Below are 18,198 nucleotides of genomic sequence, written 5' to 3'. Positions count from 1 at the left end.
GAGGTTGGGACACATATTCCCCATCCTAACTAAACATTCCCTGATAAGTAAAAGGAGCAGGTGAGACAATTCCAAGGTGAAATTCTCTACTGTGAGCAATGAAGGGTTCAGGAAGGTGTTCCTACATGAGGACTTCATGAGAAACTGTGGATATGGAGGTATGCAAGGCTCTTAGTAGACCTTGGAGAACACAGAAGAGCACTGGGTGTTCACCACACTAGGTTGTTAATAAACACTTATCAATTGACTGGAGAACAGATGCAAGATAACTAACCCCCTAACATTAGTTAAACTTAAGGTGCTTAAAGAATGTAGCATCCCATGTCAAGCTATGCAGGTTACGTCTATGAAAACTTTCAACGGTTCACAGTTCTGTGCTTGCCTCTTCCACACAACTGAGAACAGGAGGAAAGGTTATTGGGACAGAGGTCAGAAACCTTTTTGCAAATGCAAAGGAAGCCTCTTTTCTTGGAATCTTCCCTGCAAAATTCTAAGCTGCCGCTTAAGAAAGGGGTGATAAAAATGTTAATATCTTGTCATTAATACCTAGGTATTATGAAAATATCTTTCTTCCTAGATCTATTTCACTGCCATTTATAGGTGGTAGTACTGATCCTCCTTCCTCATTGCTCCAAGGTGATGGAATGAGCTTCCTAAAATAATATTTACTCTGGGACCATTTAGATTCTAGATTCCCCTTTTCCAATAGCAGCTCAAGCCTTCCCCGGATTAACATTGAAGCTAAAAATAAAGTCGCAGGCACAAGGTGAGGGTAAAAACCTGACGTGTCACCTGGACGACCAAACACGGAATCCTTACTGAGAACAGGCATTGCTGTGTTTCTGGATTACAAAGCCACCGTGTTCTCAGAATGGCGGACCATGACCTTGCTGAGACATGACACATTGCTTTTTGCTAGACAAAGCCGGCTGTCATGCAAAGCAGCGACTCTCATTCCGCAAGCAGGCTGAGACAGCCCCTCCAGAAAGAGAATGCGCTCACTTCCTGGCTTGGCGAATGAGAGAGGAGCTCACCAGCCACAAGGAAGAGGGCAGCAAAGGGAAAGCTGGAGGGAGGGCAAGAGGAGTAAATGAAGGGCGGACCCCCAGGAGCCACAGGGAAGAAGGGAAGGGCAAGGAACCTCACACCAGGGAAGAACCACACTCTCGTACATTAGCCCCACAAGGCCACATCTCATTCTTGCTCGACAAGAAGGTCACACTCCCTGAGCTCTACAGTGGAGTGGGGGTGACGGGGATCTTGAATGCCTGAACCCCCACAGTACCTGCCCTGCTCATGGCTGGCCTGGCCCCCTTCAGCGCGCATAGTCTTTTTCCTCCAAAAGGGACATATTGCTGGGACGAGGGAAGGCTTTCGGTTTTGAGGAGCTGTCTTCTGTGCTTATCACGCAGGATCGAATGCACGGCCTTCAGGAAATCCTTTCGGCTCTCTGGGGAGCTATGAAAAGAAGATTTACACGTGTTAGGCAAACAGTACTTAACACACGGGCAACGTCTAATGTTATCAGGGGCCGTCAAACAAATGTCCCTGAGGACCAAAGGTTAAAGAGGGAGGCCACAACTCCCATGTCTAAGCTGAGCCGTGTTGTCATCACTGGGGACAGAGAACACGCGCTCTTTTCCCTTTGTGTTTTGTGATTCATCTCCTGCAGCCAATCTGGAACAGAGCAGCCCATTGATGAATGGATTGATGGAGAGATGGATTCAGCACCAAGAAATTGCCAAATTCTGCTCTTGGTTCTTAAGGCAGAGCCTTTCATTCTAAAACGTTTTTACAGACAAATGAACCCCAAGATTTCTGCAGTTCTGCGGAGCAACCAAAGAGGATGCCCCAATGTCCTTAGTTTCCTCTAAAGTTGGTCTGCTATTAAATATCAACTCGTCCCGTGACACATTTCAACATGTAAATAATAAAGCTACATGGTTAAGAACTGAAAACTCTTCCCAAGTTCTAATTCCCATAATAAAAACTACTTCCTAGGCAAGAGTTATTTTTCTTAAGTTCTCAATATTTTTACCCAGGAAAGTTTTACCTAGTATTCCTTATTAACAACCAATATGGCATCTCTAGGGGTAGGCTCACTGGACCCCGTGAACTTGACACACAAAATCACAAGTGGATTAGCCTAAATAGATAGTAAAGATGGTACTCAAACCATATGTGGATTATTTGAAAAAAATTTCAATTCTAGCGCCAACAGCCTCCTGGGATCTGCCATTGTTGATTCCTGTCACCCAACACAGGGCAGTGATGCAGGAACCCAAAACTCCTGAGTTTGAACTCAGTGTCCGTTTGCTATAAAGTCTCAGGCAAAGTAATCTCTATGAGCCTTGGTTCCCATTTGTAAAATGGAATAAGACAGGATCTCAGTCTAACTAAAGGAAATAATGCACGTGAAGTGCTTAGCATAGTTCATCTTGGTAACTGTGCCTTCTTACTACACCAGCAAGAGTGTTACAAAATACTGCTAATAATCATAATATTGATTCTGTTGGGTTTTTCTGTGGGCAATTCAGCATACTACACCCATGGTGTGGGGTACTAGGTAAGTACTGAATAAATTACTGAGTACCTATGATTAAATTAAAGCAGAATTGAGTACGGATCATATTTAAAGCCAAATGCATCAGAATGCCAGCTGTTGGGACCATCCATCTTGATATTTTTAGGCAAAAAAACAAGAGAGAGAGAGAATTGGCTGCATTTGAGAAAAGACCTCATGGAGGAGGAGAGGGTGGAGACGGAGGAAAGGGAGGGGAAGGCAGAGGGGAAAGAACAAGATGAAATAAGTAGAAGCCATATTCTTTTTGTTTTTTTGTGAGGAAAATCAGCCCTGAGCTAACATCCATGCTAATCCTCCTCTTTTTGCTGAGGAAGACCGGCCCTGAGCTAACATCTATTGTCAATCCTCCTCCTTTTTTGTTCCCCCAAAGCCCCAGCAGGTAGTTGTATGTCATAGTTGCACATCCTTCTAGTTGCTGTATGTGGGACACGGCCTCAGCATGGCCGGAGAAGTGGTGCGTCGTTGCGCGCCCGGGATCGGAACCTGGGCCGCCAGTAGCGGAGCGCGTGCACTTAACTGCTAAGCCACGGGGCCAGTCCCCAGAAGCCATAGTCTAAGTTCAGCTTCCACTCAAAATCTACAGGTGAACCCGAGCAACTTGTGCCAAGCTCCCTAGGTTGACGTTTCTCTTAAGATGAGGAATCCCAGCAATGACTGCATACACTCTCACCTCCTCCCAGTCGACTCTCCACCTGTGCATCTCAGAGATGCTACAGTATAAACAAACAATGTATCCAAACACCAGAACAAAAGATTTTCAGACAACCAGGTCCCTCTAATCTACCAAACATAAATATGGGATGAAAGCCCTCATTTCAACATTGAATTTACATGAAAATTCCTATTTCCTTCTAGAAAGATATTAAATTAACCAGGTGACTGTCTATACCCTAATAAAACTAGTTAAATTAATCCAATTACTGTGATTTAATAAGTGCTAAGTAATTTCTCAAATGTACAAGAAAAAGCATGTAGCATCTAGGGACACAGAGGCTGGTCTGTGGAACCCAGAGGGGGCTGGGGACACCAAGCACAGTCATGTTCCCTCCCCTTGGGCTGCAAGGTCTGCACATCACAGCTCCAGGCTCACCTGCAGCACAGGTGGAAGACCCTCTCCGGCCTCCCTTCAGACTCCGATTTGACGTGGACGATTTCGCACACGGCGTTTGCTTCTGCATCTGGATAAATGAAAACAAGCATGAGTCAGGCTATGTTTCAAAGGGATTTATTTGCATTTTTACACAAGCATTTCCCATGCTTTGGTGGAAGATAAAGGAGTGCAGAGCAGCAGAAGACCAAAGGAACTTCACTATGATCCCGTGATCTCAAGAGACAGAGTGTTTGAAAGCTTAATGGGTGCTAAGAGAAAGAATGCTTGGAAAATTTCCAGTTGTTAAGATCTCCTTCCAGATGGTCTAAAACGACAACCAGTCAATCATATTGATTGAAGAACTGACCCTTTTAGCTGCACAGCCCATTTGGCTGAGCCTTCAATTAAGTGATTAGTTGTTTTGGTAGCAGTTGGACTAGACAGAGCCCAAGATCCAAGGCAGATTTCAAACCAGGCCAGGGATACAAAGAGGCAGGTCCTAGCCTTCTGTGGCGGGAGCCTTCCCCGTGAGCCACCAGGCTGAGAGCCCTGGCAACAAATGAGGCTCCTCTCTCAGCCCTCCCACGGTGCCCACTCTGAGTGAAACAAAATGGGATGCCAAGAAAGTGAGGAACAGTTACATTTTAAGGTAACTTCTAAGCCTTACAACAGCTAGCTTACAACACCATATTATTCTATTTATTATTTTATAAGCCTTGCAATACCATATTGTTTTAAGTTGTGAATAAAGTGTGAAAGGAATAATTTACTGCAAACATCAAGACCACACATTATGAGGTCCCATCTTTATCACTGGGTTCAGATCCTGGTCCCAAACCCTCGTTGTGCCCACATTATTTAATCCCAGCCAGGACCCATTTGCTGAAAGTGTCACAAGCTTTCCCAAAGTTAGATAAAAAATCTAGAAATTCTGTGATCTGATTCTCAAATCCACTGGAATGTATTTCATAACGAGGGACATGTTAGCTAGTCTTTGTAACTCTACTAAAATAAGCTTTAATCTTGATGGTTCTAAACTTGATTTGAATGAAAAACAGAAGGTAAGAATGTAATGTTAGATCAAAAGCTTTGCTTTCAAAATGTAAAGTCTTTATGTACCGAGTCCTCAATGAAGGCAAAACTCCTGGCTGAGAAGTTTGCTCTAAACATAAGTTTTCCCATTTATAAACAAGGAATGAGGAAACATATGAACTAGATAATTCACAACCTAAGACTGCAAAGTAAGACAACACTAATATTTAAGTGCCCAAACCTCAAGATGCTATTACAGCTGTTTCTAGACCTACAACTTACACGGTCGCAAATTCACATGTAAATCAATTTTGCAAATCAAATCATAAGTAAAAAGGCACCAGGGTAAATCTCTGCGCTGGAAGGTTAGAGAGAAACCTTCTTAAGGCAAATAATCATCCCAAATACATTTGTCTCACGTGGTTTTTGCATTTGAGTTTTTTTACTGCAAGGCCTAACAACTGTGAAGGAAGCTGCGTCTACTTTAATTTGGGTGTGTCATTGAAGGTTTTACCAAATATTGCAAGAGGCTTTTCCTCATGACACTGGACAAGGGGGCGTTGGTTTTACCAGGATCAGAGCCAATTTTATGGCTCATGGATGTGACAACGAGGGGAACCAGGGAGCGGATGAGCAACACCAATTGGACACTAAGACTCTAATGCCCACATCAGAAGCATGAAATAGAAATACAAGTCCATTGTGCACCTGCGGGGTCCACTTCCATGGCCTCTCTTTACTACCAGGCAGCTGCACCTGCTGTCCAAACAGGACAGGGAATAGGTGTAGTCAGAGAGTTTTCACTTGACCTCCAAAGGTGGTCCTTCCAGGATGTGCCCAGGGAGAGCCACTGCTGACAGCTCCTCCCTAGAATGGCCTCAGATGAAGCCCTGGAGGGTGCCTCCGAGTCACAGAAATACTGCTTTTCTTGGTCAATACTCTGCTCTATTCATTTCTCTTATCATGTGTCTAAAGCATCATTTAATTATATTATCAAGTATATTCATCACTACCCAGCAACTTGCTTCACTGCTATTTGGATCACAGAAAAAGAACTGACATTTCAAAAGCCTTCACACTGATACAAAGATAAATATTTGTAACGTTTCAGGGGAAAAAATGTATTCAATGGCTTTTTTGTGCTTTTGGTGGTCTTCCTGGGTCTCACAGTAAAAGGCAAGTGAGTTATTTACACGGGCTTTGTCTGCTCTTGGTCTCAAGGTTCCAGAAGACTTGTTGCTACTCAGGTGTTAGTCACTGTAATATGATTACTATATATAACAGAATGACTAGAATTCCTTGGAATGACACTGAAGGCATTATATCCATTCACTCAGTTCATTGATTCCTTCAATTCATTCATTCAAATATTTAATAAATGCCTAGGTATATAAGAGGCAATGGAGAGAATGGGGAAAAGAGAGTTACACATAGGGCATGGTGGTTAGACCAAGAGCGTGGATTCAGATAAACGATTCATACGCCCATCAGTAACAGGTACCCAGCACGTTTCAGAGTTTACCTGCACTGGCCAAAGCTCGAACCTGCAGAGCTTCGGTGGGGATCATGTGTCGAAATCGGAAGGGGTCCCAGTCCTCGTAAATTGAAAGCCTATGAGATCCTACCTGCAGGAAGAGAAGGAACCAGCCGCATGAGAACAATCTGCTCTAGCCTGGACCAGACCCCAACATTTTCTGCACCAGTGACGCCGGAACCCCAGTGCTTGCCCAGAGGAGCTTCATCCCCACCTGCACGTTTGTTCATCCAGCAGAAGGCGAGAGGCCACGCGATAAATAGGCTGAGGTGTGTAGGTAAGTGTGCTAACCAAATCCAGGTGAAAGAGAGACACGGGAAGGGGGAGAAAAGGGACCCCAAAGCAAGAAGAGTGGAAGAGAGAGAACAAGGAAAGGAAAAAAATAGCGTTAGGAAGCTTCTAGTCATGGTAAGCCTAAGAGCTATTCACTTTCACGCTCTGGATGTGAGCCTGCCGGAAAAGAAGGCAGAATGGGCCATTTCCTCAAGTCCTTAGCAACACTTAAAAAAAAAAATCATAAAGTGCTCATGCCTGAAAAAGGTGTAGAATTATAATTACGCAGATATAACTGAGAAGCAGATAGAAAGGAAGATACTCTCAGACTAGGGGGTAAAATAAGAAGTCTTACAAGTTTCTTCTTCTGTTTGGAACCATCTTTATACACAAGGACCACGGCAGTTTTGAAGACTGGAAAAAAATAAAAGAAAGGTGGTTATGGCACAGAATGCGTGGGGTTTTCCCCTTAACTTCAATAAGCTGTGGTAATAAACACTACAGTTATGAGGAGGACGGTAAGATCCCAGCTACCCAACTCCCACTACACCTTCCATTCATTCATCACATCCGCGAAACTCAAAAGCCCATTGAGACAAAATTTTCCAGGTTCAACCTAAATAAATGGAAATAACCGGCCCCCCTCCCCTCCACCCCACTGGAAACTTTTGGTTAAAATATAATATTTTAACTACGGTATCATTTCAAGTTTAAAACTTCAGCTGAGAACATACTGAATAAAAATGTACTAACCCAGCAGCTGGAGGAATAACACAAACATCTTTAATAATAATAATAATAAATTGCTTAGGGTGATTTACATTTATGCAAATTAAGCTAATATTACACACAGAGTGTTCATAATTTAGGAAATATAATTCATCTTTTTTCACCTGAAGAAAAGAAAATTAGTTTAGGAAGCAGAATGCAATTCCATGTCTTCCAAATGGGCTGAATCACAGTAAGCTCTTTAGAAGCTGGAGCAGGTAGTGTTTTTCTTATATTCTTTGAGGGGGTGGGGAGATACAATGGAGCAATGCATAATCTTCCACAGAATTCCTTACACAATGCCAAGCACATTTCACACTCAATAATTCTGACTCCTAGAGGGGAAAGAAGAATTGGTGCCCAGACAGACTGGAAGGGTGACTCCAACCCACCCTTGGGTCTCTGTATCAGGGTCTCCATCTCCCTTCACACTCTACCCCAAGGCACAGCAGGGACCCAGTCTGTCATATAGTAGCTGGACGGGGCACGCCAGGCGTCCCAGACACAGAACTAACAAAGGGAACACAGGTTCCGAGAATCCTCAGGGATGGGCCCCCAGGCTCCCACGCCCTCTGGAGACCAACCCAAAGCATCTGGTTCATTTTCTACTTGACTTAGGATGGGTCAGTCTCCCCTTGGCAGAAGATTGTTCGAATCTGCACAGCAGGAAAACAAGCCTTAAGATGCAAAGAAACCAACTCCAGCCACTGGGTCTGAACTGCTCCTGGCCCCTCACACCTCATAGCACTCAACCCTTCAAGAATCCCAGAGGACAGGGGCTGGCCCAGTAGCATAGTGGTTAAGTTCAGCACACTCCTGGACCTACACACCACTCATCAAGCCATGCTGTGGTGGTGAACCACACACAAAATAGAGGAAAGATTGGCACAGATGTAAGCTCAGGGCCAATCTTCCTCGCCCGAGAGAAAAAAAAAAAGAATCCCAGAGGACAGACTGGGAGGTTCCCTCTCAGAGGTTCCCACTGACCCGAAGAGGCCACACCAGCTCTGCATGGAAGTTGAGCACTCACGCCTGAGGAGGCCCTCGGTTCTTACCATGAAGCCTTCAGAAATCACAGTGGCCAGGAGAGCAGGTCTCTTTAGAAAGTGAGAGAGCTCCACCCCAGGAGAGGGTGACCAGTGACCTTAGTCTCAGAAGACCCACCACATCATTGGAACCACAGCTTAATGGGATGGTTGCCGTGGCTCTAAGAAGGCTACTGGCCTGCCTCAGTTTACCTCAACCTCAACCATCTTGGATCACAATGTAGGGCCAGAGTGAACCTCAGCCTGGGCTATGAACACCTCCACCTTCAACCCTGCCTGATCTTGGGGCTACTCTCACTCAACTGACTCTATGTGTTGCTCAATCCCTTTAGACATGGCCTTGATCTCCAGACCTCCTGGCGACCCTTGGCAGCCTACAGCACTCTCTATATCCCAAACGGTGAACATCTAACACCCTTCAAGGCAGAAACCTAGACAAATTATTTCTTTTTTTCTTTTAAAGATGGTGATCATCAACATTCAGTCCATATTAGCCATCCTGCGAGTAAAGCATCAAGGTGCCGGGTTGGCAGCACATCAGCTTCAGTTTCAGAAGAAAGCTGCACTATTTCCTGAGGTTAGAAGTTTAAACTGAAACAAAAGACAACCACAATTTAACCCAAAAGCTGCCTATTCTATGGTACTTAACCTACTTCCCTCACAGCAACTCTTCCCTATTTCAAAAACGCATGTCTAAGACTCCGTTAGTTCTGCCTTGCTACTTGAGATCACACCAAAACTGCCGATCCTGTCATCTTTAAGGATGAGGAATCCATACACAAGCTCATTATGATGACGACAGTCTGCCCTCACTCACAACCCTGATTTTAATCCTTCCCTCTTCTCTTCACTATTACTCTGGAGATTCTGAACAATAATATGCTTGCCTCCTATCACAGAGCTGTGGGCAACTTTCATCTTGCTAACTATGGTCCCAGTGGAGTTTGCTGGCAGTGTGATCCCTGAGGCTGGGTACGCAGCTTTCATTCACAGCCAGGACACAGCCAGGACAGGTCTTGTGGGCTCCCTTCTGCGGAGCCACGTATCCCACACCTCCCTCTGGTAAACAACCCATGGGGCAGGGAACACAGTGACGGAGAGGGAAACACATGCATTGTCCCCTATCTAAGCCTGTGCAGCAGGTAGCACCTAAAACCCCAAATCTCAAAACTGGCACTTTCCAGAACCCTTTATACCACAGGTTGGCAAACTGGGGTCCACCACCTGTTTCGTACAGCCCGATGATACAGATGCTCATTCGTTTACGTATTATCTATGGCTGTCTTTGGCTACATATAGCCTCTTGGCCCATGAAGCCTAAAATATTTACTATGTGGCCTTTTACAGATCAAGTTTGCCAACCTCTACTTTCTCCCACTCAAATTATTTTCTTATTATAAATCTGTTTATTTCTAACTACAGGAAACCTGTAAAATTCAGGAGACAGTCGTGAAAAATCCCAATGTTGAACTTCAGAACTATTCATCTGTAGCCCAGAATCAGGTAAATGGTTTGGGTCGTTTATTTCAGAGCTCTACATCCCATAAGTGACCTACTAGGAAGCATCAGAAAGCTCCCAGACCTCTCCAAGAAGAAACTGCAATATAAGAAACACAACTAGTAATGTCAAAAAGAAAATAAATGCCCAAAACATCCACCCTATCACAAACTGCCAACACAATAAAATACCCCAATAGTCCTTTGTATCTGAGATTTAGTCCCAGGCTTTTCCTGCACACTTCTATGTGCCTTTGTTATTCTTAATGAAATGGCCTCAGTAGCTACAGTGGCTCTTTGAAAATTTTAGGAACGTCACTAAGTTTCTCAATGAAGGCTGAGTGATCTAAATAGGAGGTCCAGTAAATCTTTGTATTAAACATTCTGATTTTAATATCACCAGGATGCTCCCTCTGGGAAGCCTTTGTTCACACCATGGAGGAAAACAAGAGTTCAGTTAAAGCAGCAGTGATCAACAACACCTTCCCATCCCCCAGAAAAATGGAAATACTAGATTTCCTTTATATTTATCCCACACATTAATATTCTAGGGGGAGGCTAAGGAAAAACACAACATGAAACAGAAGCACGAGCTGTTGATGGTTTTACACTTGGTAACAACACTGCATGCCGTACAAGCATTTACACGGCAACAACAGCCATATTTCCTGAATTATGCACAATTCCCAGTGGGCTAACCCACAGTTTTTCTCTCTCAAAAACCATATTATAATACAACCACATGAGATTTCTAATTGCAGCAACTGTATCCACCTGAACTAGTGTATTGAAAATGAAATCATTCACGAGCCTCTCTCCTTTCACTGGTATTAGTCACGATGTGTTCAAGAAGCAACTCATAACCGATCAAGGCACCCCAGGGGAGCCACAGTAGGTCAGCTGAGAATCAGTGTCCTGAATCCCAGCCTCATATACAGCAACACAGAGTCAGGGAGAGAATAAAAGACCTAGGATTTAGGATTTAAGGTCTCAGAAACAAGAGATAGTTTTGTCTTGATTTTTCACTTTCTTTTTCTTTGGTTTATCATTAACCTATTATTTTGAAAAGATACTCAGAGCAGCAGCAGCCAAAAAAAAAGCCTTTCCCTGCCTGTATGTTTATACCTGGGCTAGACTTGGGCACAGCTGTCCCCTCCCTTCCACATAGGTGGGTGGCACACTGGCCATACTCAGCCAGAAGGTTTAATTTAGTATCTGTGACGTGTTGGTGGCCACAGCAGGAAGACCAATGCAGATAACTGTAATTAACTTTATTTTAATAAATTGTGTCTTGCAAAAGAAATGTTCTTATTTTGGAAAATAAGCCAAACTCCCTCTCTGCCTGACACCGTCCAACCCCCCCACCAAATCCTCTTCTGATACATACCAAACGCTGCCAATTCTGGCTCCTTTTTCCACTTGCCCAGCGAGGCCGGTGGGTTTGGCCATATCACCGTGGTGTGCAAAAGCAGGTCCCCCATGCTCAGGTCTGCAACCTGAAAACCAGCGACAGGGAAAAACGTACTGGGTGGTGTTATAAATACTCAGATTTTCCTAACGTTTTAAAATTCGGCAGGCTGATGTCAATTCTATTTCATGAAAATATTGACTCTAAAAGCATTTGGTCATCTTTTTTTTCTTTATCCTGTGTTTGCCTAGCAGAATGTTAAGAATAAAGCGGCAAAAAAGTACAAATCAGGGTTCCGAAATTCACAGGCAGTAAATCTGTCAAAACAGATCTACCAAATTGCTGATGTTTTGTGTTCAAACAGAGAGTTTCCCAAGGAGAGACGAATGGCCATCAATGACAGAGATCTACCCCAGAAACTGCAGACAGTTCCGCTTGTGAGTTTAAATCCCCTTAGAGCCAGGGTCTTCTGCAGAAGCAGTGGTATCAATTATTTCTTCTTCTTTCAACTCATCTTAAAGAAGATTTCACTTCGCTTTAGAGGAGGAAGAGAGAAGCCAACTGAGGAGTGCGGGGACTGTTCTTTAAGCACGTGCAGTGTGGACTTGGGGATCCTCAGAAATCCTGAGGTCTAGTCATACGCCCCTGAAGGTCAAATGCTACGCCAAGTTCCTCTTCTCCTTGTAGAGCAATCCAGACTGATGATCCAGAGATTCCGCCGGCAGTCCAGTGTTTACGCCTCATAATAGTTACGTCTGCCTTTCTCACTGGAGTCCTCGGCCCACTTCTACGTCCATCAACATCCCAACCCCCCACCCACTCAGCAGCCTAATCATAGGCGGGAAGATCACCTGGTCTCTTGACCTGCTCTCTGTGCGAACAAGTCAGAGGACAAGACTTTGCAACAATCAGAGCCACGGTCCATCCCACTGGTAAACACCACAAATTGTTGGGAAGTTCTTCCTCAAATACGCCCCCCTGAAGTGCTCACCCACTGGCTTCTTGCTTCTACTCTCTGTGCCTATGGAAACCAAGCCCGAGTCCCTCTTCCTTAAGGCAACATTTCGAATATTTAAAAACTTGATGTTGAGTCTCTCAAGGACAAATGGCTCTGGTTTATTTTGCTGCTGCTGATCTGACTGGGTTTCTAGATGCAGCAGCAACTGAACAGCCCTCTGCTGAACACAGTGCCGTTTGGCATTGCCCTTCTCGAGCCATCAAACCAGGCTGCGGTACTGGAGATGTGGCTCCAGCAGCACAGAATACAGTGGTATTACTGCTGCTATGATTGGGATCATTAGAATAATAATAATTATGCTAATTATCATTGAACTATATTAGTAGTAGTATGGTCAAGGTTAAAAAGAAATTTAAGCAATCATATTACTTTGTTTATACATATGAAGTAACTAGTCAATCAAACCCCAGGACAGTATCTGCTAAGGGAACTATAAAGACCCCACAACCCTTGCCCCAAACACCCACACAGAAGGGGAGTGATTATATTCATAAGTCAAATTCCTGGGTACCATTCTGGGCCACAGCCTTAAGCGATACGTCTTTAAAGTGAATAAAGGTCACTGGGGCAGGTGATTGTCCAAGCTCTACTTCCTCCCTAATAGAATTATTTATCTGCACTTTCTACCATGTGTTCTTCTAGTGCTTCCCACTAGGCTACACACAGCTCTGATGACTTTGGGCTTGGCCATGTAGGTTGGGTCATGGACTTGGCATAACAAGTTTCTACCAACCCTCTTGGGCTTCCACCTTCCAGGCAGAGAAAGGACATGCCCAAGACAGCCATTGCTGCTTCAACCTGGATCCCAGAAGGAAGAGATGTGGAGCACACTGAGCCCTAAGCTCTGGGGCTTGCCACGAGAACTAAAGTTCAGCTGACCTACACACCCAGGTGTGAAATAAATGTTTATTGTGGTGAACACTAAGATTTTGAGTTGTTACCCAATAAAAACGGGCTGATACAGTCCCAGTGCACACAGCTTCTCTCTTTTGACAAGTTTTCACATAGCAAATGTAATAAGTGGGTCAGGGCTGCCCTCTGGCCAACAGCCTCGCCCATGGCCTTCCATTGGTCCCCTTCTGGATCTTCCATCCAAACCCCAAGACTGAGTTCTGCCCAGAGGCTTCCACCCTAAAGCAGGCCTGGGACGCCCTGCTGAGCCAGCTTTTTGGGCTTTTCTTCTAAGGGGAAATGCCCTCTTTGGCCTTTTCTTCCTCCTCCCTCAGCAAAAGGGATGCTCTATGTGGTCCAGCCCAACGCCTCAGAGTTTAACAGCTGAAGGCCCAGCTTCATGATTAAATGTTTCTTGGCCAGTTTTGTTCTCTGTGAACAGATTTCCCTTCAGGGACCTCCTGAGGAAAGTTGGTGGTGACAGAATCCAGGTACCCTGTGTCCCTGGAATGTTACCATTTCAATATAGACCTACTATTACCAGCAGATACTAATCAATGTTCCTATTCCGAACTGTTTATAAACTGTTCATAAACCCATTCTAGGTTTTTACTAGATGTTGCCATTAGAAGGGAACTACAATGATCAGGAACCACCTTTGTGAAAATCAGGACATAAGCTGTATACCTCCAATTGCCTGCCTCTCTAAGTTTCCATGGTTGTTCCAATATACACTGCAAGTAATACTGTGGACTGTAACTGATCTCCGCACAGAGCATATCTATTCCCCAGCACCCATTCTCCCAAGGGTTTTACTTTTGTCAAATCAAGACCATTCCATCCTTTCCAGTTTGAATACCATTCTCCTCAATGAGAAAAACAAGAGACCAAATGGAACTTGAATAATCAATTGCCTTTGGCTATTATACCTCTGGCCCCCTTTGGGGGTCTATTTCTTTCTTATTCTTCTTATCCCGCTAAAATATAATCTTTTGTTGCTTTCTTTGTCATCTTTTTTCAAGCCTTAACTTTTCGGGGCTTTGGACATCCTAATACTGATATAGGATTTTCCTGCTCTTCAATACTGGTTGTTTGTTGTTTGTACCATCGAGTCGATTCCGACTCCTGGCGACCCTGTGGACAGCAGAGTGGAACCCTGCCCGGTCTTTCTGCGCCATCCTCTCACCTTCCAGCGCTGTATCAGACAGTGCTCCGCTGCTATTCACAGGGTTTTCATGGCCAATTTTTTCGAAAGTGGGTGGCCAGGTCCTTCTTCCTAGTCTGTCTTAGTCTGGAAGCTCTGCTAAAACCTGTCCACCATGGGTGACCCTGCTGGTATTTGAAATGCCGGTGGCATAGCTTTCAGCATCACAGCCACACGCAGCCGCCACAGTATGACAACCGACAAACGGGTGGTGTGGTTCCCTGACCTGGAAATGAACCTGAGCTGTGGGCTGCGGCGGTGAGGGTGTCGAATCCTAACCACTAGACCACCAGGGCTGGCTGTAATACTGGTACGCAGTCAAATGTCCCTCCTGCCATCTTTTGCACATTTCTTTTTACAAAATATCAGCTCACAAGAGACTTCTTTGCACAGCACTGTATGTCTTTGATTCTTGCTGGAAAGATTTCTTACTCGATTGTCAGAATTTCATTTTAGAGGACAGACAGTTTCACCAAAGTCATTTCCTTTTATAGTCTCTGACTTTTGAATCATATTCATCTTTTTTTCTAAATGCTTTGTAATCCACTATCCACATCACCTTCTAGTCTTTAGCATAATGGTCCTTTGCTCCTAAGATCACTAAAATCTAAAAATGAATTTGGCATAAAATGAAAAATTTAAAAAAAGTAATGAAAATGTTCATTTCTATGACCCAATAAAATTCACTCCTGTCAAAATGAAATCAACTAAAATACAGGAGAGGAAAAAGTGTCATGATCAAAAATCTCTGCAGTATTCATAGTAGCCAATAAATGAAGCTGAGAGAATTGCCTAAAATGGGAATTAAGTAAATCATTGCTCAGCCACACAATGAAATATTACACAATTTAAATGATTCTTTTGAATAATTTAAAATAACATGAAAATTCTTTGTTCAGTATAAAAAAAATCAAGGTACAAAATTACTTCTAAAATGTAATTATTCAAGCATATGTACATATAATTTTTTAGAAATCAAAATAAACACCCAAACATTAAGAGTGGTAAATTCTGTGTTTTGAGATCGTAGATAGTTTTTCTTCTTGCCTTTTCTGTATTTTGCCTTTTTCTTTATTACGCATAATATGTTTTTCTTCTTATAAAAGTTTTACAAGGAAATGAGAACTAAATTCAGAGTAGCAGTCTCCATCTTTTCCACACTCAGAGATTTAAGTATCTGCCAAGCAGACAGAATATTCTCCTACATGTAATGTCATGCAGAAAAAAATAAATTGTGGTTCCCCAAAAAACTATGCATGCTCTAGAGGATTCCATCAGATTCCAACTTTTACATTGTCTTTGAGCTCCTCTGCAAAGGGCAGGTAACAGTAAATACGTAAATCTGTCCAGTCTGGCAGTGACCTAATTGACTTCCTTCTACTGTGGGAAAACCAATTTGTCTCCATTTACAAATCATCTCAACATCTCTGCTTCATACATACACTGGTGCTATTTTGACTTTTCCAATGAACCACGACAATACCTGCCTGGTTCCCTCACATCATCTGAGTAAAATAAATTCCTTCATACATCTTTTACATCTATATGAGATGTCATGATTTTACCTCTTTCTGAAAATTATCTCTTTTTTTAAATACCAGAGGTTAAATTTCAACTTTTCAATTTGGAACCCTAATTGTTACTAAATATGCTTTCAAAAATATTACACGAAGATGCAGTATTGAAAAAATCCAATTATTATGAATGTTGACACTTTCTTGTCACACATTGTTCAATAAACAAAAGGCAGTCGATTTTTCTACTCTCTCAGGGTGGGTGAGAGAGTTTTATGAAAATGTTTTCATAAAGAAAAGAGTTTTATGACTATGAAATAGTCAAAGCCAGGAGAGATTGATCTGATCAGGTCACATGTGTGAAGGACTGTGACTTCAGTGCCAGAGGAAAATTATCTTTTTAACAGTCCGAAAACTTGTTTTGTTTCACTGAGGGCATAAAAGTGAACCTGGATAACAACCCTTTATACCTCTAAAGATAAGGCTGTTTTCTCCTGTCTAGACTAAACAACCAATCTTGGTCCCACCCAACTTGTCTTTACCCTCCTTCTAATCACAGCAAGAGTGGAAACCAAAACCAAGGACAATATTCCAGCTGAATCAGGATGTTCAGAGGCACTGACAGATATTATTACACATCATAGCCATCTGATTCATCTCAGTTTTATCAGCATTTTTATTCGCATAAGTTCTTCTCAATGACTCAGGCACAACTTATGGTTCTAAGTTTTTCTCAAGTATATCCGTTCCTGTCACTGTTTCTTCTAAGTAGGTTGTCGGGTAGACTTAAAAAAAAAGATTCAGAGTCATGTGAAACTTTGCTTCACTCAAAAAATATTTATCAAGCACATACTACATGCCAGTGATTCTAGTGTCTGGGGATATAGCTTAGGCCTTTAATGGTGCTTATAGAAACAGCCCAGGCTATAGTAATGGAAGTTCATTCTCGCACTTAATATAGAACAAAACCAGAGGTCCTGAGAGTGAAGGGGTGAGAATCAGGAACAGGTTTCCTATATTAAGAAATAATTCAACTGAGGGAAAAAATTTCACAGTGTAGCCTTGAATAAAGGATAAAAGTTCCACCAACAAAAACAATATCTTCATAACTATTTTACTTACAAATAACACCTTTCAAAAAACCAATCAATCAAACCCAGCTTTCCTGACAGGTGTCCGGAGAGGAAGGAGTCCTTACCTCTTTCTTCTCACCAGTCTGTTCAGCAATCAGCTGATCAAACACAGCCCCGAATTCTTCATGGATTTTCTGCATTTCGTTGATGTGACTTGCAACTTTATTCATAGTCTTGATGGCCACTAGAGGGAAACAGGTCACGAGATGACAAGGCGAGTCAGAGACTCGCATGGAGACGCGAGCCAGGGGGCAGATTCCGGGCCATGGCTTACCATCCAGGTGGTAGTGTTCCTCGCTCTCCGCATCCGTCAGAGCGAAGAGCTCCTTCAGGAGAAGCGGGTACTTGAGGATCCTCTGGATGGGCTTGATGAGGTAAGACTCGAGGGTGGATGAGTGCTGCTGCTTCGGGTTCTGGGCATCCAAGAACGCCTTGAAAGCCGAGTCGGTCTTGGCTGGAAGAGTTTAAATACAGGTTGTCTGGGCGGAACGCCCAAACGACTCCCTTCTCAGAATTTCACTCACTCATCCCAAGGTGCCTTTTTACAGGACTTGGTGGAGAGTGGGTTGTCGGAGGAGGGAAGGAGAGGGGGGCTCAGGGGGACAACTGGAAGGGCCTGACAGTCAGAGTTAGCTGTTTATTTGGGAGGAGGCCATGAGTTAAGGGATTACAGGGTTTGCAAATCCTACACACAAAGATTTTCAGGGGCTGCTGTTTATCCTCCTTGTATTAAGAATGTCTTTTCATTCTAACATTTTGACATCTAGGGCCTTAGAGACCCTGGGGAAACTGCCCCTCCCAGGGCTAGCCAATTGCTAGAGATACTAAAGAACTTACCTGGGAGCACACCTTTCACACGCAAACCAACCAGCCCAGAGCCACCCCGTCCCCCACCTCTCTTCCACCAGCTCTTATACTCTGGGCCCATTTTCCCCTGCCCTAATCACCCCAGGGCCAGCTACCAGACAACCCGGGGCAGCCCCTACACCCGAGAGCCCACTAAAATTATTCAAACTAGCCAATCCTAAGGCTGCTTACCTTGCCTCACCCGTTCCTTCCTGGAGAAGCCACAACAAAGGCTCTTGCCCACGTTTCCCTCTCGCTTCCACTGCCTCTTGACCGACCCCAGTGCTTCCCAGTGTGGCCCTGCATGGCGTGGCGTGCCCTCTCCTCTCGGGAACTAAGTAACACACTATCTTTTCAATG

At 43.7% G+C, this 18,198-nt stretch overlaps 1 protein-coding gene across 12 annotated transcripts in view; it reads right to left on the bottom strand.

The window, feature by feature from the left end:
- Positions 1 to 18,198, bottom strand: part of TIAM1 (TIAM Rac1 associated GEF 1) — a 358,647-nt gene that overhangs the window by 5,047 nt on the left and 335,402 nt on the right. For all 12 annotated transcript variants that reach the window (XM_087418160.1, XM_087418167.1, XM_087418157.1 and 9 more), the window contains 7 exons: positions 17,267 to 17,446; positions 17,058 to 17,176; positions 11,212 to 11,320; positions 6,869 to 6,927; positions 6,229 to 6,331; positions 3,675 to 3,762; positions 1,286 to 1,458 (listed from right to left, as the gene is read on the bottom strand). In XM_087418160.1, coding sequence (XP_087274286.1) covers positions 1,286 to 1,458; positions 3,675 to 3,762; positions 6,229 to 6,331; positions 6,869 to 6,927; positions 11,212 to 11,320; positions 17,058 to 17,176; positions 17,267 to 17,446 — 831 coding nt within the window. The remainder of the gene's footprint in view (positions 1 to 1,285; positions 1,459 to 3,674; positions 3,763 to 6,228; positions 6,332 to 6,868; positions 6,928 to 11,211; positions 11,321 to 17,057; positions 17,177 to 17,266; positions 17,447 to 18,198) is intronic.

This window comes from Ceratotherium simum, chromosome 27, assembly GCF_057802395.1.
Source record: "Ceratotherium simum simum isolate JZ-2026a chromosome 27, ASM5780239v1, whole genome shotgun sequence".
In the NCBI taxonomy this organism is placed as follows: domain Eukaryota; kingdom Metazoa; phylum Chordata; class Mammalia; order Perissodactyla; family Rhinocerotidae; genus Ceratotherium; species Ceratotherium simum.
The sequence above is the reverse complement of the archived record's forward strand: the minus strand, read 5'-3'. Positions and strand labels throughout refer to the sequence as shown.